At 37.8% G+C, this 21634-nt stretch overlaps 2 protein-coding genes across 2 annotated transcripts in view; both read right to left on the reverse strand.

Moving 5' to 3' along the window:
• LOC124159320 (breast cancer type 2 susceptibility protein homolog) overlaps positions 1–15464 on the reverse strand; it is a 29822-nt gene extending 14358 nt beyond the window's left edge. Inside the window, exons 1-6 of the mRNA XM_046535063.1 lie at positions 15246–15464; positions 6564–15001; positions 6050–6138; positions 4320–4544; positions 2960–3140; positions 2390–2575 (exon numbers count right to left, since the gene is read on the reverse strand). Coding sequence (XP_046391019.1) covers positions 2390–2575; positions 2960–3140; positions 4320–4544; positions 6050–6138; positions 6564–15001; positions 15246–15366 — 9240 coding nt within the window. The 5' untranslated portion in view covers positions 15367–15464. The remainder of the gene's footprint in view (positions 1–2389; positions 2576–2959; positions 3141–4319; positions 4545–6049; positions 6139–6563; positions 15002–15245) is intronic.
• A 3978-nt stretch (positions 15465–19442) lies between these two features.
• Positions 19443–21634, reverse strand: part of LOC124159321 (tryptophan 5-hydroxylase 1) — a 58044-nt gene continuing 55852 nt past the window's right edge. Inside the window, exon 13 of the mRNA XM_046535064.1 lies at positions 19443–20485. Within this exon, the coding sequence (XP_046391020.1) occupies positions 20203–20485 (283 nt within the window). The 3' untranslated portion in view covers positions 19443–20202. The remainder of the gene's footprint in view (positions 20486–21634) is intronic.

The following is a 21634-nucleotide window of genomic DNA, read 5'->3' on the forward strand; positions in this document are numbered from 1 at the left end:
TGTAATGGATTTCATGAAAATAAGTTTGGTAAGCATTCAAGTAAGTAATGAGTAAAGCCATTGAAAGCAAAAATAAAATATATACGTACGTAAAAAGTTATCAATGATTAATACATGCATAGTAAATTAATTCCATTCTAAGCTTTAAATGAGCCAGCTTCATTTGGATACTCATTGCTCCCACTCTCTCAAGCTCACCTGACATGACAAAAATACTATCACAGGTAGATGTCTAAAGAAATACAAATGATTTTTGTAGGCCATATTTATAGGAGGGATTGAGGGCTTGTTCCACAAAATTGAGGATATTCAGTACACCCACGGTTAACAGCTCTGCAGACTGTTTTCATCGTCCATTGCTTGCTTAAAGCAGAATTTTCCAGAGCTGATCTGTTAATGACGATTGTTTGAGCAAAGATGCACTGCACATGCATATTAGTTTTATTGGGAAAGTGTTCAATGAATTGCAATAGGACCTTAAAAATCTATTAAAAAGCCAATTTTACATCACTATTTGCTGCCTATAAATTAGCCTCAAAAAAGTTTTTCAGGTGATTTAGATGGTATCTTATTCCTTTAATGCTTTAAAAAGTCCACTTTCTCTTTGGGAATCAGATGAATGAGGCACCATTACTGCACTGAGCATCAAACTCTGGCTTTGAGTGACTGGCCCATTTATCACAAAGCAAACTGTGGGCCTCTTTTGCTTCAATAAAGTGGGCTTCACTCCATTTTTCTCACTTCAAAGCATAAAAGAAACATCATAAGTTAAGTGGAGCAATATTAATTTTTCGTGCAATGCCTCAACCTTATACATACAAACTCAATGACTCATATGTATGAGTACATCTATAAGTAATGACTATCACAGCCCCCAACTATTATGTACATATCTGCGGGGACATTGGAACATTGATTCTCCCTAGATGCCTAGATGGAAGGAATGCCCATACTAGCATAGCTAAATCAAAGAGCTTCAAGTGCAGCAAAAAATGCTATATATATAAGGCAACATAGAGCATCTTAATAAATAATGTATATGTGTGGTCATCCTAGTGATTTTACCAAGCAACAGGGATGTACAACAAAAAATATAAATACACAAGCTGATAAAATATTGAGCACTTCCAGATAGAAATGTACAGCATGCAACATGAATATGTACTTTACCAATGTATAACAGCAAACTATGTTGAAGACACCTTTTTTTAAGTTAGGACTACAAATAAAAAATAAGAACAAGTAAATAAAATTACTTAAAATAGGGGTTCAACTTCCAGGCAGAGTAAAATCAAAAGTTCCTAGATAATCATTAGCATCCAAGAAAAAATTACTTTTCTTTTTCGTAATAGATATCAATGGTAATCAGGAAGAAAAGGTCTGAGGAACATTCTAGTACATACAAGGTGTGATCAAAAATAGACTGAACTGATTTTATTCTACGCAAACCGTTCAACGGATCGAAACAAAACAAAGTGTGACATCTTACGACACATCTGACGACTAACCAGAGAGATTTTGCATTTGTTTACATTAAGTCGTTACTTTGCAGCAGCGGTATCTTAACCTGTTCATCACTACATGCAACGGCAACAATAAAGGAACAGTGTGTGCGCGCAAAATTTTGTTTCAAACTTGGCAAAAGTGCTACAGAGACGTTTGGAATGATTCATTAAGACTTTGTTAATGAAGCTATGAGTTGAAGCAAATGTTTTGAGAGGTATAGTCATTTTGAATTGGACAGAACCTCGACAGATGAAGTTTCGCTAACGGCCTTCAACATCGTTAGACCCAAATCATGTCAAATTGGTGAACAGTTTGGCACAGAAAAATCGCTGTTTATATGTTAGGGAGGTAGCCAAAGAAGTGAACACTAGTTTTGGATACTGTCAGACAATTTTAATAGACATTTTGGGCATGACATGCATTGCATCAAAATTCACCCTCATGATGGCGTTTCACCACAATAACGCGCAGGCTCACACGCGGATCGTGACAGAGTTTTTTGCCAAAACCAGAACTTCCATGATCCCACAGCCACCCTACTCTCCAGACGTGGCTCTATCCGACTTCTTTTTGTTTCCATAGTTAAAATCAACCCTGAAAGGGCACCGATTCAACTCTATTGCGGGCATTAAAACTAATTGTAAGGCAGACCTAAAGAGGATCCCTAAGGTGGCTTACTAGGCAGGGTTCGTGAGCTAGAAGAAACGTTGGTAAAGATGTGTTGCGAGCCAAGGCATGTACTTTGAGGGTGACAAGTTCGATTAAGCTGTATCGAAATAAACAAGTTATATAATCAGTCCGGTCTCCTCTTGATCACACCTTGTATTACAACTTCATTCATCCTTTGAAAATATTGTATAAGAAATGCAAAGCACTGTTTTACCTCAAGTGGAGAGCACCCATTGGGGGGACCATTTATCAGCTCAGCACCACTGGTAACGATTTTAGTTCCTATTGCTAAATTGCTCCTCTTTATAAAATGAGCCAATTCAGTGTCGACAATGCCACTGATGGAATACCATCCATCTGTTAGCTCAAGAAGAGAAGAGTTAGCCAAAAGATCAAGTTCCTACGGAAAAATACATACATTATCACCACCACTGTCACAAATTTCAACATAGAGATAGTGATTAACTCATTGCATGCATTGATGAAACAAGAAGCTTTAGCAACTATGTACAGACAAGAGAAAACAATTTGGGGGGACATACTGAAAATAAGTATGAGAATTTATTTTTGAGTTCCAAAGCAAAACAATGTTACATATAATGATACGCACGATGCATAAATTTACCCAAAAAAATTGAAGATGCTTTAAGATATGTGCATGAAGAATACTGTTTAAGATTAACAGTGGATATGTTGGGTAATGGAATTCCTGATTTAACCAATGAATGAGTAAATAGAAAATGTAAATCTCATCGTGCAGCATTATTTCATCTATATTACTTGCCAGCTTATTGCTAGATTCTGGTAAAGTTGGTTTTTTGATGCCAGACACACAGAGGACCATTCTCTTTGAAGCAGTATCATCTTTTTCCAAGATTTTTCGAATGGCTGGCCTTTCACCACAGTCGATCTCTCTATCCCATCTGTACTTCAACTGAGAAATTAGATTTTCAGGAGTCAGGCATCTACAAAACAAAATATACATATGACCTAAGAAATGGAAATCATCAACGAAAAGAAATATATGCTACTTTAAGATACAAGTAAATTTTATTGGTAAAAGATTTTTTGAGGATTTACCCCTCTCACTGATTAAGAAAGTTTCTGATACTGGTTCAAATCATGAAAAAATCCATGCATATATTACAGTTATAATTTTCAAAATGTTATTCGCACGTACCCAAGCAAAAGAACTGAGGGAAAAGTTTTTCTGACATAATGCTTGAGCTTGAATGTTGCAGTCACATTATTTAGCAATTAATTATGAATCATATAAAATTTGTAATACAAGGTAACATAACAGCTATACCACAAGAATGGTACAGATTGAAACTAGAAATTCACAAAAGTGTCTTACGATACAGATTGAGGACACTGGGCTAACAACTTGGCCTCACAAGTTCTGCTCAGGAAGAGAAATTTCGTTTCAAATAGTAAATAAGTATGGAGAATTATTGGGAAATTATTATTTTCTATGGTGAATTCCATACATAAGCAAAACAGTCAAGAATTGAGCAAGTCATTACAGTAAACATACATTTGATTAAGACTACAAAATCTGCTGCAATTTGCAATTCTTTCATGAAATTTGTTGAAAATAAAATTTTGGCAAGCAAGAGCAGAATAGCAATCATTCAACTTTAAAAAATCAAATATGACTACATTGAGTGGTTCACCTAAAAAAGACCCAGAAAGCATTTTAAATAACAGGGAGATGAATACAAGAGAAGAGAGCAAGATATCATTATATGCCCTTCCAGAAGTCCCAGTCTGTGATGGAATTTTTCCAGGTCCAAAATACACATCTCTAAAACTTTGTGAGATCCCAAGAGCACTACTACTTTCCTGTGTTGATTTCATTAAGACCTTTACAACCTGCCCTGATGGGCTTTTTTTCCCTTCCAAGGAATATTTCTCAAGCTAGCTAGTTATAAAAACATAATGTAGGTACGTTCAAATCAATTTTTATAATTGAATACATTTTTATACACATTAAAGATTCAATGGCCCATAAAAACTACAACCAGTAATTCTTATGACACGCAATTAGTAGAAATATACACAGCAGATAACATAAGTACATTAAGGTAGAGAAAAATACCAATAAATGGGAGCATTAGAAAATGCTTGAAGAATTTATGTACCTTCCACCAAAGTCTTGAGGAAATGATTTTTCATAAGAGGCTAACTTCCACACAATCCAGCGATAATGGTTTCTACACCAGTCATCATGCGGCAGCAACTTTGGATCCACACCTGGGCCAGCCAGCAATGCAGATTGTGCCTCACGGACACCTAACATACCTTCCTCATCAGGTATTAGCCTGAATCCTTCATCCAACAACACTCCATCACTTCTAATTGACTCCCTATTAAGAAGAAAATGAACAATATGTATGCATAAAGATAAACTGGTAAAAGCAAGAATGATATGTATTTATTTTTTCTGTATTTCCTGGGATATACTTGGGTATAAATTGGGGCCAAAACTTCATAAGGAGTTAAAAATCATGATTTCTTGAGAAAAATATGAGCACACAAAGTTTAGCGATAAAAACGTGAAAATGGCCTTGTTAGGAAAAAAGAAAACATTAAGGTTACCAATTTTAGCAGTTTCGACTAAATCCATTTTCACAAATCCCAGATTACATAAAATGCATAAATGCAATGAATAATGATCATTTATCTGAGGTGGTGCAACACTAACCTTCTATTCCAAAGGTTTACCTATTCTTCAATGATTGTGAACAAGAAGACAAGGGATACAGATTTTCTTTCGTTAAGGACAACACTTCTTTCCAATCACAAGGACATTTTCAACAATATCAACTGAGACTCTGGATTCCACATCAGCAATGCTTGGAAACTGTTCATGACCTCCTTCATATACAACAAAAAAGGCAGGAAAAGCAGGACACATCACAACCAATCAGGTTACACCTGACCCATGGACAGGGTGCATATATACCAGACCAATTTGAGAGATGGCATTCAGAAGATCCCCTGAGGATGAAGAGCATCAAGTCGTTCTTCGAAATGTCGGGAGACATGGAGCTAATTACACAATGGAAATCATGAGAATCTTTTCTGCACTTGATATGCTGAGAAAATCTAAGATCTTATATCCTATAAACCATTCTTGATTAAAAAATCAACTGACTTGGGCACTACTTGGTGGAACGATGAAATGTTCATGGTAAAACAAAACACAGTACTATTCCACAAACTTTTATTTTAACAGTCTATTAGTTTCGACGTTTACACTGTCATTATCAAGACTAACTCACTTGTTATCACAAAAAGTCAGTCTTGATAATGACGGTGTAAACGTCGAAACTGGTAAGACTATTAAAATAAAAGTTTGTGGAATAGTACTGTGTTTTGTTTCACCATGAACATTCTTGATTAGTTCCCTGTATTCACGTCTCTCAACCCCTTTCAAAGCTTCAAAAATCCCAATTCCTAGTGATTCTGGTTTCAGTAAACCTTAATAACCTGGGATCACATCTCATTATAAATGGGTTGATGCCTAAGTCTGTAATTGCCATCAGAAAACTTCCCAAGTGATTACCACACCTCCATCTAACCATGATGAAGTCAACCTGATAATTCATAGTTTCCCATGTCCATTCCATCAGGAGGTTTTCACATGAAACCTGCATATGGATTGCCACTATTCTGACTGCTACCCCTTTGAACATTACGACATGGTCGGCTCTACCAGGAGCGATCATAGTTACCCTTACCAGTCCACCTTTAGGAGACATTACATCTCACAAGCCTTCCCACCATGACTAGGTTAAAGCACCAGGAAAGATCAAGGACCATGAAGACTAAAAAATTGCAGCATATTTAATTGGTTGAATATACTCACTCATAATAATCCTTCAATTTGAACTTGAAATGAGCAGCATTTTCAGATGAAATATTAATAATCTCCTCTCGAACACCAAACTGCTTCAACTTCATTCCGTGAGACATAAATGAAGACCAATGGAAAATAAAATATTAACTTAAGTTAATGGAAGTAATATTAAAAGAGGTGTTATTATAAAATCTATGATAAATAGTTATACTATAACAACACTAAATAGATAAAATGATTCAAAACTCAATATAAGCTTAAGGCAATTTATTTTTATAGGTATTTCAGGAAATACTTATTGTGTGAAAATCACTTTTTTCATCATTTTTACTAGTTATGAAAAAAATTCTGATATACCGGTTACTATTTACGTACTTCTAATCAACTTTCACAGTTTGACTGAAAAAGTCCTTTGAAGTAAGCTCCTTCAACAAGGATAAAACCATAATCAACATAACCATTCATCAAGAAGCTATACATATCATGCAAAAAATACTAAAAACATGAAAACAAAAACACTCACCTGGTTTCTTGAGTACCGTCCAGGTCTCTTCCCTTTCACAAAATCCCTCAAGCTCCTACGTTGGTGTCCTCTTCTCCTCATCTTTAGACAATGGCCAACAACAGGCTTCACATTTACCTTAGCAGAAATGACTTTTCCCTGTAATTCTCTCCCTTCTATCCAACGATCAATATCATGGCCAGACTTCAACCCTAAGGTTTTTTCCTCAGCAAAATCTAGCTGCTTCCCAAGCCAAGATTCATCAGCAATGTCACCATCCCATAGGTCTGAACACTTCTCTCTTTCACTGGACTCATGGGTAACAACTGATGACTGAGAGGATTTTAATGAACCACTCCTGGCTTCTAAGTCCTCACTGCGCAAGTTCTTACACTCAAATTTGGATGAAGATGGAGTACCCGATCCATCCACTGATCTCCTCTTGACACTAAACCTTTTCAATTTCTGCCTTCTCTTTTTTGATGTCCTGAAAACTGGGCTTGGTGGATTTTGATCAAGTAAGGTTGCTGGGGAATCAAAAGTCTTCACATCAACTGCTTTAATGTAATCATCTCCCTGGCTTTCAGCAAATAAAACATCATTGTTTTGGGATATATCAAGCTTTCTAATTCCAGTCAACGTGTCAACAAGGCCTGATTTAGGAACTCGGGCATCATGTTTCGTTTGGGAAGGTTCACTATTACATAGAGGTACTTGAAAATCAAAATTCAAGCTATTGTTAACACTGCCTGAACAGGTAGGATGTGTAATCATTCTCATGCCTTTATCGTGACCACTCTTAGGCAATTGCTCATTTACACTGGATGAAAAGGAGGGGGAAGATATCTGACATGATGATGAGACATTGAGCTTAGTACCTTTAGATAATACATTATCATTTGGATTGAAGCATTCAGTTTTCATCTTTTTTGGCTCCACGATGTATGAAAAAAGGTCATCTTCCTCAGTGGAATCCAAATGATGACCGTCATTACAAACAGCATCCATTTTATTAGAAATGCCACCAAATCTGTTTGTTCCTTCGGAAAATAAATTATTTACTTTATGAAGGGAGTTTTCAGGGGCAACTACTTTTTCACCACTTGTAGATGAAATTCCAGGGAACCCAGATGTTCCAGCGGTGTGAATTTCAATTGACATCAAATTGGAATGTGAGTTTAAAGAATCACGTACATCCCCACTAACAATTGCAGAAAAACGTAAATCCTTAGAGTTTCCTAAAGGATCTATGTTGTCAGAATATAAATTCCTAGGAATGTGCAAATAACCCTCTGACTTAGCCACTTTCTTTCCAGTAGCACTTGATAACCCTGGAGTATCGGACCTTAGAAAAGTGCAATCATTAGATACAGTAACATCATTAACTTCTTCAGCAAATAATTTTCTTGCCTGTGCCAAAGACTTTTCAGATACTGTTATTTTCTTCCCACTGGCTGATGAAAATCCAGGTAATCCCGATGTCCCAGGTGTAGAAAATCCACCAGATGCATTCTTTACTTTTGAGAAAGCATTTGGAGGATTATTCATAATTCCACCGCTGGCTGAAGACAAGCCTTTAGAAAAATCCTGGTCATTCATGTCTTCCGAAAATAACTGTTTTGCTTTATCCAATGAACTTTCTGAGACAGCCACCTTCTTTCCACTTGCAGTAGAAAAGCCTGGAGTATCAGATCTCAAAGGGGTGGTATCATTAGATACAGTGACATCATCAACTTCATCAGCAAATAATTTCCTTGCTTGAGCCAAAGACTTTTCTGATACAGATATTTTCTTCCCACTGGCTGATGAAAATCCAGGTAATAACGATGTCCCAGGTGTAGAAAATCCACCAGATGCATTCTTTACTTTTGAGAAAGCATTTGGAGGATTATTCATTTTTCCGCTGCTTGCTGAAGACAAGCCTTTTGAACAATCCTGGGTGTTCAGGTCTTCAGAAAATAACTGTCTTGCTTTATCCAATGAACTTTCTGAGACAGCCACCTTCTTTCCACTTGCAGTAGAAAAGCCTGGAGTATCAGATCTCAAAGGGGTGGTATCATTAGATACAGTGACATCATCAACTTCATCAGCAAATAATTTCCTTGCTTGAGCCAAAGACTTTTCTGATACAGATATTTTCTTCCCACTGGCTGATGAAAATCCAGGTAATCCTGATGTCCCAGGGGTAGAAAATCCACCAGATGCATTCTTTACTTTTGAGAAAGCATTTGGAGGATTATTCATTTTTCCGCTGCTTGCTGAAGACAAGCCTTTTGCACAATCCTGGGTGTCCATTTCTTCAGAAAATAACTTTCTTGCTTTATCCAATGCACTTTCTGAGACAGCCACCTTATTTCCACTTGCAGTAGAAAAACCTGCTATATCAGATCTCAAAGGAGTGGAGTCTTTAGATACAGGCACATCATTTACTTCATCAGCAAATAATTTTCTTGCTTGAGCTAAAGACTTTTCTGATACTGTTATTTTCTTCCCACTGGCTGATGAAAATCCAGGTAATCCCGATGTCCCAGGTGTAGAAAATCCACCAGATGCATTCTTTACTTTTGAGAAAGCATTTGGAGGATTATTCATTTTTCCGCTGCTTGCTGAAGACAAGCCTTTTGAACAATCCTGGGTGTTCAGGTCGTCAGAAAATAACTTTCTTGCTTTATCCAATTCACTTTCTGAGACAGCCACCTTCTTTCCACTTGCAGTAGAAAAACCTGTTATATCAGATCTCAAAGGAGTGGAGTCTTTAGATACAGGCACATCATTTACTTCATCAGCAAATAATTTTCTTGCTTGAGCTAAAGACTTTTCTGATACTGTTATTTTCTTCCCACTGGCTGATGAAAATCCAGGTAATCCCGATGTCCCAGGTGTAGAAAATCCACCAGATGCATTCTTTACTTTTGAGAAAGCATTTGGAGGATTATTCATTTTTCCGCTGCTTGCTGAAGACAAGCCTTTTGAACAATCCTGGGTGTTCAGGTCGTCAGAAAATAACTTTCTTGCTTTATCCAATTCACTTTCTGAGACAGCCACCTTCTTTCCACTTGCAGTAGAAAAGCCTGAAGTACCAGATCTCAAAGGGGTGGCATCATTAGATACAGTCACATCATCAACTTCATCAGAAAATAATTTCCTTGCTTGAGCCAAAGACTTTTCTGATACAGATATTTTCTTCCCACTGGCTGATGAAAATCCAGGTAATAACGATGTCCCAGGTGTAGAAAATCCACCAGATGCATTCTTTACTTTTGAGAAAGCATTTGGAGGATTATTTATTTTTTCGCCGCTGGCTGAAGACAAGCCTTTTAAACAATCCTGGATGTTCAGGTCTTCAGAAAATAACTTTCTTGCTTTATCCAATGCACTTTCTGAAACAGACACTTTATTTCCACCTGCAGTAGAAAACCCTGGAGTATCAGATCTCAAAGGGGTGGAATCAGTAGATACAGTGACATGATCAACTTCATCAGCAAATAATTTCCTTGCCTGAGCCAAAGACTTTTCAGATACAGTTATTTTCTTCCCACTGGCTGATGAAAATCCAGGTAATAACGATGTCCCAGGTGTAGAAAATCCACCAGATGCATTCTTTATTTTTGAGAGTGTCTTTGGAGGATTAGCATTGATTCCACCGCTGGCTGAAGACAAGCCTTTTGCACAATCCTGGGTGTCCATTTCTTCAGAAAATAACTTTCTTGCTTTATCCAATGCACTTTCTGAGACAGCCACCTTATTTCCACTTGCAGTAGAAAAACCTGCTATATCAGATCTCAAAGGAGTGGAGTCTTTAGATACAGGCACATCATTTACTTCATCAGCAAATAATTTTCTTGCTTGAGCTAAAGACTTTTCTGATACTGTTATTTTCTTCCCACTGGCTGATGAAAATCCAGGTAATCCCGATGTCCCAGGTGTAGAAAATCCACCAGATGCATTCTTTACTTTTGAGAAAGCATTTGGAGGATTATTCATTTTTCCGCTGCTTGCTGAAGACAAGCCTTTTGAACAATCCTGGGTGTTCAGGTCGTCAGAAAATAACTTTCTTGCTTTATCCAATTCACTTTCTGAGACAGCCACCTTCTTTCCACTTGCAGTAGAAAAACCTGTTATATCAGATCTCAAAGGAGTGGAGTCTTTAGATACAGGCACATCATTAACTTCATCAGCAAATAATTTCCTTGCTTGAGCCAAAGCCTTTTCTGATACAGTTATTTTCTTCCCACTGGCTGATGAAAATCCAGGCAGCCCTGATGTTCCAGGGGTAGAAAATTCGCCAGATGCATTCTTTACTTTTGAGAAAGCATTTGGAGGATTATTCATTTTTCCGCTGCTTGCTGAAGACAAGCCTTTTGAACAATCCTGGGTGTTCAGGTCTTCAGAAAATAACTGTCTTGCTTTATCCAATGAACTTTCTGAGACAGCCACCTTCTTTCCACTTGCAGTAGAAAAGCCTGGTGTAACTGATCTCAAAGGAGTGGAGTCTTTAGATACAGGCACATCATTAACTTCATCAGCAAATAATTTCCTTGCTTGAGCCAAAGACTTTTCTGATACAGTTATTTTCTTCCCACTGGCTGATGAAAATCCAGGCAACCCTGATGTTCCAGGGGTAGAAAATTCACCAGATGCTTTGTTTAATTTTGAGACTGCATTTGGAGGATTATTTATAAATCCGCTGCTGACTGAAGACAAGCCTTTTGAACAATCCTGGTCATTCATGTCTTCCGAAAATAACTGTCTTGCTTTATCCAATGAACTTTCTGAGACAGCCACCTTCTTCTTACTTGCAGTAGAAAAGCCTGGTGTAACTGATCTTAGTGGCAATGAATCTCTTGAAGGATGCAATTTCTCACTCGGTACAGTCAAAACATTTGTTGTACTCTTAGTATCATTGTCTACAAGCAATATGCATGGTTTTTCAGAGAATTCTTTTGTATGATTCACAGGTGTTTCAGAAACTTCTACCTTTTTAAGAACATCTAACAAAAGTTCATCTCTTATTGCATACGTATCTTTGGGTTCAACAGTGTTTTTTTTCAATGTGATTTTCTCTATAGTATTGTTCCTTACAGGAGACCCTTCAGGGAAATCAATATCATCAACACCTTCCCATAGGTCAAAATTCTCAGTAAAAGATATTTCCACAAATGAAACTTTTGTAGGAATTCCTTTATCACCAGAGGCAACAAGTTCATCTGAATGTACAGGAGCTGAACCTTTATCACAGGCCTTATTATTTAAAAATGTGGGCAGAGATTCATTGTTCCTCCTAATTACATGGGATGGATTGGAATAAATATCCCCGTCAGTAGATATGCCTGATTTTAAGTCTCTTTCAAGACCTATATCACATTGTTTCGAATCAGTTTTTTCTTCACAATATTCCTTCACTCCTCGTGCCATTTTTGCCTTTGTCTTCGGAGTAGACGCATTAAATTGATTCCTATGTCTTCTTCTAAACGGCTTCTTAGTTTTGTATTTCTTAGTTAATATAGGACTAGTGCACATTTCACCTCTTTCAATCACCTCAATATTATGCTCAGTGTCAGTGGCTAATACACTAAGAGAGCCCTTATCAACTCCGGACAATGGTTTCAAATCTTCTCCTTCAGTGATGTCAGGACCTATATTCACTTCAGGGGCTTCTTGCCTTTCTTTGGCACAAAAATCTAATCTATTGGTTCTCATTTCTTTGTTTTGTCCCTTAATTTTATCTTGTACACTCATATGGCCACCATACTGTTCAGCTATAGTGATAGATCGGTCCTTTTCAGGGTATACCCTACCATCACAGTGAGTACTATCCTTATTGATGCTATTAAGTTCACTTTTAAAATCTCCATGAGAGTGCTCTAAACTGCTGAAGCTCATCAGAGTTCCAACTTTTAACCTCGTAAGATCGGATTTATCACTGCTAGAACTTAAATTACTATACCTTTCAAGCTGAGCAGCTCTGCTCATCAAATCCTCGGGCAAAACAACTCTTGGCATCTGAAGGTTAGATTGACTTCTTAGTTTAGGATATACAAATTTGTTGGTTTGCACATGACTGTTAGATTCATTGGAATTCCTTACTTCTGCAGATAATATGTTCACATTATTAGGCATTGAAACAGTAAGGCTGACTTTGGAATTCTTCAGCACTTCATGATGCAAATCATTCTCTTCACCTAATTTATCTTCAAAATCATAAGATTCAGAGGGCTCAGCAACATTAAATACTATTTTCTTTTTCACTGATTTTTCAGACACAACTTTCTCTGCTGCATGAGAAGAATTTTTCTTCGTACCTAGTGAGTATTTGCTTCTTTCAATGGAGCATCTTGAATTAAACTTACCTAAATCATGAGACAGTGAGTCCTTTGATGTAGATGGCCCTTCATGCCCCGGATTGGCACAGGTGTCTATGATCAAACTTTTTCCACTAATGTTTTTAACAGCTTCCACCTTTCCATCTTTCTCTTGTTCCTTGTATGAATTAGAGTTTTTCCCAGGGGACTTAAATCCATTATGCATTTCTATTCCCGCTAAACAATCATTTTTCATTTTTCCAAAATAAGCCAATGCTTCTGATGCCTGACAGACTTCTTCAAGCACAGAACAGGAAAGGAAGTCCTGAGAACCCAGAATCAGCTCTTTCTCATTTTCTGGCTCTACCTTGATGTCAACCTTTTCCTCACGCACTGGTTGGAGATCACAAGGCATCTCACATTCCGGATTTGGTGGATGAGGTAATTGATGAACTTTCACAGCAAAATCAGATGGTACAGCAGCATCACATGAGGAGGGTGGATTATATAGGGGTACAGCGAGGTCCAACTTCAGAGTTTTAGAAGATCTTACACTATAGGCAATGTCAGTGTTTTGTTTTTTACAGCTACTGCTCACCAATCTGGGAGAAGGAAATATATCACTTGCATTCTTAGCATCACAGTGACTATCATTCCAATTATCCTCCTCTGAGTCAAAGGAGATGTTTGCCACTGCCTCCTTCAACAATTCCTCATCGAACATTTTATGCCTGCTTTCTTCTAACTTTACTTTATCAGATTTACTTGTTACATCAACATGCCTTTTACCCATTGAATAAATCAATCTGCACTCAACAGAACACTCTTCGACATTGTCAGAGGGAACCAAAAAATTGTGCTTCTTGCAAACTATAGAATCAGATTCTGCTTTTCCTGAATGAGTGAGAAATTTTTCTAAAAGCTCTTCCAATATTTTCCCAACAATCAGGAGAGATTCTTCTTTTAAGTGAGTATAACCTAATTGTTTTCCTTTCACAGCATTTATTATTACATTTCCTTCACCATGCTGTGAGTTGCTATCACCACCAGGAGAACAAATTGGATTCAGCATTTGAGTCACATATTCTGACTCGTCCCAGACATTCTCAGTACAGCCTGAGTCTATACTGGAAACCACCTTGTTATTGATTGGAAGCCTACTGGAGATTTCTTCATGAATGCAAATTGGATTCGATTTTATTAGTGATAGCTCATCAGCATTACCAGACTCTGTTGGGCTCTTAACATCAGTATCCTTTCCAACCATTGCCAATTTTTTTGAAAGGCACATACAAATTTCTAATGACGAATGACCCCCTTCAAGTACCCTAACACAAGAGTCACAGGCATCACACCAGCTAACTGATGGGGTATGAAGCCTTGCACCAGGATTGCTACTCAATAATTCTATGTCACTGGGTGTTGTCCTTTCTTTCTCAGGAACTGAGGGAACCACAAAAAAAATATCACCTAAAATTTCATCATCTGAAGTTTTCGCTACGCTTACCAGTTCTACTTTAGTTGAGTCATTGATTAGAGATATAAGGGACTTAAGGAAAAACAAAGTTTCATCTGGATTTATGATACGGTTATTCCGAAATTCTGGTTCACGGGGATAAATAGGTGGCCCCTGATTAAATTTGGAAGTTAGTCTTTCATCTATTACAGAATCTTCGAATCCATAGAACACAAAGTCTGATTTTGGGCTCTGTTCTTCTTCTTCGCTGCATGACAGCCTTCTATTAAATGAATCACCTCCGAAACTGCTGTTTTCAACTTCTAATTTACTGATTTCAAGGTTCATATCAATGGCGGGGGATCGATTATTCTCGCTGAACATAGAAATATTTTTCGATGGCGTAGCCATCGAGCTTGTCCATGATTCATCCGCTCCGATTGTTTTGTCTCCATCAGTGCCCAAAGCCGCAACATCTTCATCAACACACGAAATATCACGACCGGATTGGGTTGACGCCCTCTTAACCAAGAGCTTCAGAAGATTTTTCACGGAGGAAGATATGCCATCTTCGTCGGAAGCTGAACTGTTACGTGACGAAAACTCTTCGGACCCTAAAATGTTCTTCCCAGTACAGGAACTAACTGGTGACACTTCACTTATACCTCTGGGAAACCAATCGGCATTAGGCGTACCTATTTCTAAAATAGTTAATTATAAAATTCAAATTAATAACCACAATCACCAACAAACTTTAAAATAAATACGACATTGAGAAAAGACAACATCCATCATAAAAGTCAAGAGATAAAACCATGAGTTTGTTATTGTTCACTTCCTAAGAAGCTTTACATTTATGTAAACTAACAGCGTAATGACCTTCATCAGCAACAACAAGTTTCAATACGCGAAAGATATCGCAAATTTTTAATATCGTTTTCCCACCTTCTAATTCCGCACTGAATATATCACGAAGACCTGTTGCTCCTTTGATAAGTCCACCTCTTCTTTTAGTACATATCACGATGCGTAAGTCATCCTCCATAATAAAGGCTATAACTTTCATGAACTACATTTTCCCCACAGTGATTAAAATACTCAATAACCTTTAAATTACATTTTTACACTTCACCAACTTCAGATTATTGCTTATTTGGAGCCAATTTCAATGCCGTGCCAAAACAAATGAGTGCCGTATTTACATGTGTGGCACCAATGAAAAATTGCTGACAAATATACCGCACATTACAAATTGCGATTCAACATAAAACTACAATTATACTGATAATATCCCTACTAAGTCGAGTAAGAGTTTTGTAGCATTACGTATAAAAAGATTTTTGAAGTAAAATGGTCTACAGGAATATTTCTCGGGTTTCCCACCGGGTGTCGTATCGGGTTGTAGTTCCCAACGTTTCCATGACTAAGTCCGTCATCGTCATCAGGGGTCCGTCATCGTCATCAGGGATTAACCCCTGATGACGATGACGGACTTAGTCATGGAAACGTTGGGAACTACAACCCGATACGACACCCGGTGGGAAACCCGAGAAATATTCCTGCAGAGCATACGCTGGGAAAAACTCAGATTCTAAAATGGTCTAGATTTTGGAATCATCATCCGTAAATGCGTGGTTAGTACTATACGACCATTCTGAGAAGATGCATATGATGGTAAGGTATGCGCATGGAGAATACATTATATGTGTGTAGTGTAATGTATTAATCATGGGTATGCGTATGGAGGATGTGGGAAGAGTACGCGGAGTATTCTCTCTTCCAACGGATGTGAACCAAATGTGATGGTCTTGATATTTTTCATAATCGAAAAAATGTAAAAAACATCCTACAATTATTTTTCTTCTTAATATTATGCCGGAAGAACTATTAAACTTATATTTCTTATAATTTTCCACAGGAATTTAACTTACCGAGTCTATCATGAGTGGCTACATGATAAAATTCATTAAATAAGTTGGTATGGAGGCTTTAGAAGAAAAGCATCCATGGAAGTACCATTCTTCAGGTTTTTCTGCATTGATTCCAAGTTGTGGAGTAGGTACCTTATTATCCTGTATTTCAACATGGTGTTGCCCGTTTCTGAATAATCGGCAGGGATTCTGCTTCTTTCTTCTGTTCCAATCAGGGTATATGCCATAGCTGACACGATGGGTATATTAATTCAATTTTTTGAAAAGCTTCGTGACGGTAGAAGAAAGAGAACAATTGACATTTGAATAACAGTCAGTTTAGGTTTTCTTCCAATAAACTGAAAGTTCCAAGCTGCCATCCTCTTACTTTGAGACTTCGACACTTACTCTGAGTCCCCACATACATTAATGAAACCACTCTCTTATTCCGCTTAATTATTCACTCTCCCATTACTGCCCAACCTTTAACCTTTTATTCTGCCTTATTTAACATTCTGAACCTCAAAACAACTACTTTTTAGATAGCTTGGATACAAAAGGTGTAGAGATATCATGAGATAAAACTATAGAGAAGAACTTGCTAACCCATTCAACCCAGTACATTACTTGTGAGCAATCCTGAAAAACATTTTAATTTTTATGCCGTACAGTTTTGGTCTTTAACCCTTTTGTGCCGAATGCCATCCATATGAGGCAACGATTTTCTTCGCAAAAGAACAAAAGCCGCACATGTGAGGCGTAAATTGTCCGATGCAAGCAAATGAAAGCCGTGTATATGCGGTGTGGGGTGGAGGAAAGTGACTGCCGGGGACACAATAGACCTAGCTATGTGGTCGCCCCTCGAGACCCAACTTAGTACAAACCCAGGCACTTCCTTAGTTGCTCATATTGACCCTTTCTCATCCCCTCAGTGCAGTCACCCTATGCTATTTGCAGTGCTTTTTCCAAAAACATATTTGTTACTTATCTTATAAATATAATGTTAGAAATAAATTCTTCTTTTTTTTTCAAGATGGAAATTTCAAACAGAGTTCTAGCACTAATATCAACGGAGTTCAGTTCAGCTCAGTTCCAAATCAGTCGATCTTCTTCATCCTGGCATTTGTTCCGCACTATTGCAGGATCTGCTGTTCTGCTCAGTCTTCTCCACTTGGCTCAAACCAAGGTGCCTTCTAGTGATTGATGGTCTTCATGTCTGCCTTACTTCTGTCCAGCCAGCACATCTTTGGTCATCCTCATGGTCAGTGTCCTTCAGGGCTCAGCTGTATCGCTGTTCTCGCCAGGGAGTTCTCGTCGCAACATACTACATGCCCATACCACTGCAGTTGAGCCTCCGCCATCTTGTCCATGATTGGTGCAACTCCCATTCTTTTCCGGATGTCTTCATTCATGATGTGATCAAGGCAGGAAATGCTTAGCATCTATCACATCCTCATTTTAATGGCAAGCATGGCCTCTTCTTGTTTTACAGTGGCTGGCCAACATTCTGTTCCATATAGGGCCACTGGGTGGACCATGGTCTTGTATACTTTGGCCTTGAATCAGTTGGGCATTCAACAGTTGCACAGTATGCCAGTCACTTGGCGCACTTCAGCCATGTTGCATTAATTCAAGCTTGTGTGCCAGAAGTTGTGTTTCCATTGTTGCTGATGACAGAGCCTAAATATTTGAACTTCTCGACGTTCTCAAGGTCCTCGCTGTCGATGCTGATTATGCCATTGGTTTGAGGTCCACACTCCATGTACTCAGTCTTCTTGGTGTTTAATCTCAACTCATAGTTGTTGAGTCATACCTTCGACTGTTGAGTTCACTGCTGCAATTTGGGTGTGGTGGCGCTGGCAAGGAAGACATAATCGGCAAATAATAGCGACAATGGATATGATTCTTGGAGGCCAGCTGTGACCGTGTCCATGCACAGGACGAAGAGGAGCGGAGAGAGGGCTGATTCAGGGAGTCAGGAACTTCATTGTCAATGGCATGGGCGTACCCAGAATCAGGGGGGGGGGGGCAAAATTAGCCGTGGTCATTCAAGTTGTAACTTTTTTGCACAGAAAAGGCTGATGAAACCAGAATTTTAAGGAAATTATGACAGCAATTTCATATTTTTAATAATTATTTGCTTAAAAAAATAATGATTTTTATTTTAGTTCCATGTATACTAATATCATTTTTCTTCAAAAGGAAAATTTGTTCATAACTTTTGCTTTGAACTAAATTTATTTTCACTTCTGGGGAGGGGTGGGGGGCAGTTGCCCCCCTTGCTGGTTACGCCCATGGTCAATGGCGATGTTAAATAATTCGGCGAGGATGACAGTGCCGTCGTGGCCAATTAGCTTCCACACTTCCACTGGAATGGCATCAGGGCCCGTTGTCTTTCCATTCTTCATACTCTTGATAGTGGCGGCTACCTTGTCTTCACTGATATGTTGTACAGGTACAGGTATGGGGTCCACGTTAATTATTGGCAGGTGGGGAAATTCGGTGTTGCAGATGCTCGATAAGTGTTCGCTCCAGCACCAAAGGATGGTGTGCGGGTCTAGTAGAATCTGGTGATCGTTGCTTTTGATGCATTTGACCTGGCCGATATCATGAGTTGCTCGATGTCGGGAGTTGGGAAAGATTGCATATTTATGCGTCCAAGAATACTTCGACCAATGCGTTGCTGCATCTGACATTGATGACCTTCATCATTGGTTGGATATCCAGATGGCACCGCGAGGAGGTGGTGATAGGATTTTGCCAGCCAGTTCCAAATAAGTCAATATGGAATAGAAATACATACACTAAATCTGTCAATATGAACGTTAAAACTTCATTTAAAATTTCTTCACACTCAGAAAAACACAGGGAATTCATTTTATATATTAAAAAATCAATGGAAACAACAAATATTTGTTTATGTAAAACATGGCTACTTCAGTCTCTTGACTGTGAACTAGTACAGTGAAGGAGTCTTTTAATCATCCTAGGGTCTTAGACAGCAGCCGAGGAAAGGGATAGACGTCCCGCTGAATTGGGTCCTTCCTTCCGTGCGAGAGAGCTTCAAACAGGAGAGTGTAAAAAAAATTCAAGGGACTCGTAATGAGGAAGAATTTCCCTCTCGGAGCCTCCAGTTTTCAGTTTTCAAATATATACATGAGCTAGTAACAATGCAGTTTATTTTTTATTGATTATTATATTTATGAATGAATTGAATGAATTTTGTTTAGCATTTTAGCATGCTTCATAAGGAAAGTTCTTTATTTATCAGACAGTTGCTTGAGTTGCAAAACATTAATCCATGCATACATTCTATGCAGATCAATAACAATATGCCCAATGCTCAGATTAAAATGCATCCGATAAACTACATGTTTCTAGGCACCATTAACTATCAACTGAATGTTATTTTTTTCAATAATGAACAACTTTAACCAGGGATGGCTTTGGAGTAGGCCTGAGTCAGTCAGGCCATTAATGAAAATAGAAGACTGGTTCAATCAAAAACATAGTTCATGGATTTGTTTACCTTCCACTTCACCAATAATTCTGCTAAAATAGAGAAAGTTTTGGAAATATTTGACCAATTTATTCATATGATGCTACATGGGAAATATGTTTTATAGAAGGCAAATAATTACCCTCCTCAAGCATCCCCAAAGGATGTACGCATCTTAACATCTGTATCATTGCAGATCTACACCCTCTTATTATGAAGGTGCTTCCAAAAAAATTTCCAAAGCCGTCCCAACTTTAACACACACCATTTGTCAAATAAAAACCTAGAACCCAAGTGCCCATGTGCAATATACATATTTTCTTTTCTTATTGTAGTAATCAGAATGAAATCACACGAAGTCTCAAAATTTCAACATAAAATAATGAACTTGAAAACTATATGTACAAAGTGCTGTGGCAGTTAAAACTTTACACTCAATTACAATATTTTAATGAAATAAATATTAGTTTTGAGTTGAGTCTGTTTCTTAAATTCATTTACAATTCTGTAGCATTTCCTCAACCTTCCTTTCATCATCTTCACTGGGCCCAGGTTCAATTCCTATTCCTTGATGAAGAAGAGTAGCCAGTTTGTCAATATCAACAGTATCATCTTGCTCCCTTATCTTGGCCAGTGCATTACTTACTATACAGAGATCACCTCGCAATTCAGATACTAATGCTGCAACTTTCTGAGCACTACTTAATACTTCAACACTTTGTGTGTAAGGATTGTAGCGCACACCAAAAGGCCTTTTTATTGTTGAAGCAAATGCCCTGTAAAAAATAATTTTGCACATTATGAAGTTAAAAACCAATCACATAACTCTCAAAGCATTGAGAAGTAAATAGGAGAAAAGTTAGTTTTTTACATTCCAAATTACTTTAAAGTAACACATTCTCATAGGTACATTTAAGTGTAAAAATAAGCTCAAATGTCAAAAAAATCAAGTTGAAAAAAATTGGCTACTTTTGCTGGATTTACAATTTCTGGTTGAACAGTGCCATTGTTTTAGGATTTTCCTTTAGATAAATGGCGGGATCTATGGGAGAGAGGGGCAAAGGGAGCTATAGCTCCACCCATTGGGTCGAAACACACTAGATTTTATCGAAATGTTTTGGAGATTGCTGGAGTGTACAAAACTATTAAGGTATATTTTCCACTATATTTACCTACTTTGACAAATTGAAATACAAATTAGCTCTAAACTTAGGGCCTATTTTACACTCATTTGGCATGTATACCATTTACCCAAGTAACATTGACCGTTGGGCCTCGGTTGGGGAACCGTAGTCACGGTTGGCTCATTGTGGGTGGATATGCCTACCAAATTCCACTGTTGGCCCAACGCAGATATTGTTCGTCGGCCCAACGAAAGGGTTTATGCTGTTGGCCCAACGGAAATCCCCAACGATGGCCCTACGAAATGGATTATCATTGGGCCACTGTTGGGACATCATAACATTATAGTACGATTGCATAAGTTGCAGGATACGGTTCACATGGTTCCCTAGCAACCTAAGAACCAAAACTTGTTTGGTTGTTAGGGATTGCTTTTATATGTTAATCATTCATTATGTCTTTGTGATAGCAGTTAAATAAAATAAGTCGAGTGCTTCTAACAAAAATAAGGCATTGACCTCATTTGGTAAGTCTTACAAAACTGGCATTCCTAAAATCATGTTACCTTAAACAGATAGTTTCGTGGAATTTTAAACTTTTCATCATTAATTTAGATAGATCGATATGTATATTTTTTCAGATTGTGGCATATCTAGTACAAGAGGAAGTTTTAATGAAAACAGTGTTTCAATGGACAAAGTGAGTGATTTAGTCCTCTCTGAAGAGAATGAGATTGAATTTGTAGGAGTAAACCTAAATAACAACTGCACAATTATTATTTTATGGAAAATACATCAACTATA

The sequence above is a fragment of the Ischnura elegans genome, chromosome 5 (assembly GCF_921293095.1).
Source record: "Ischnura elegans chromosome 5, ioIscEleg1.1, whole genome shotgun sequence".
In the NCBI taxonomy this organism is placed as follows: domain Eukaryota; kingdom Metazoa; phylum Arthropoda; class Insecta; order Odonata; family Coenagrionidae; genus Ischnura; species Ischnura elegans.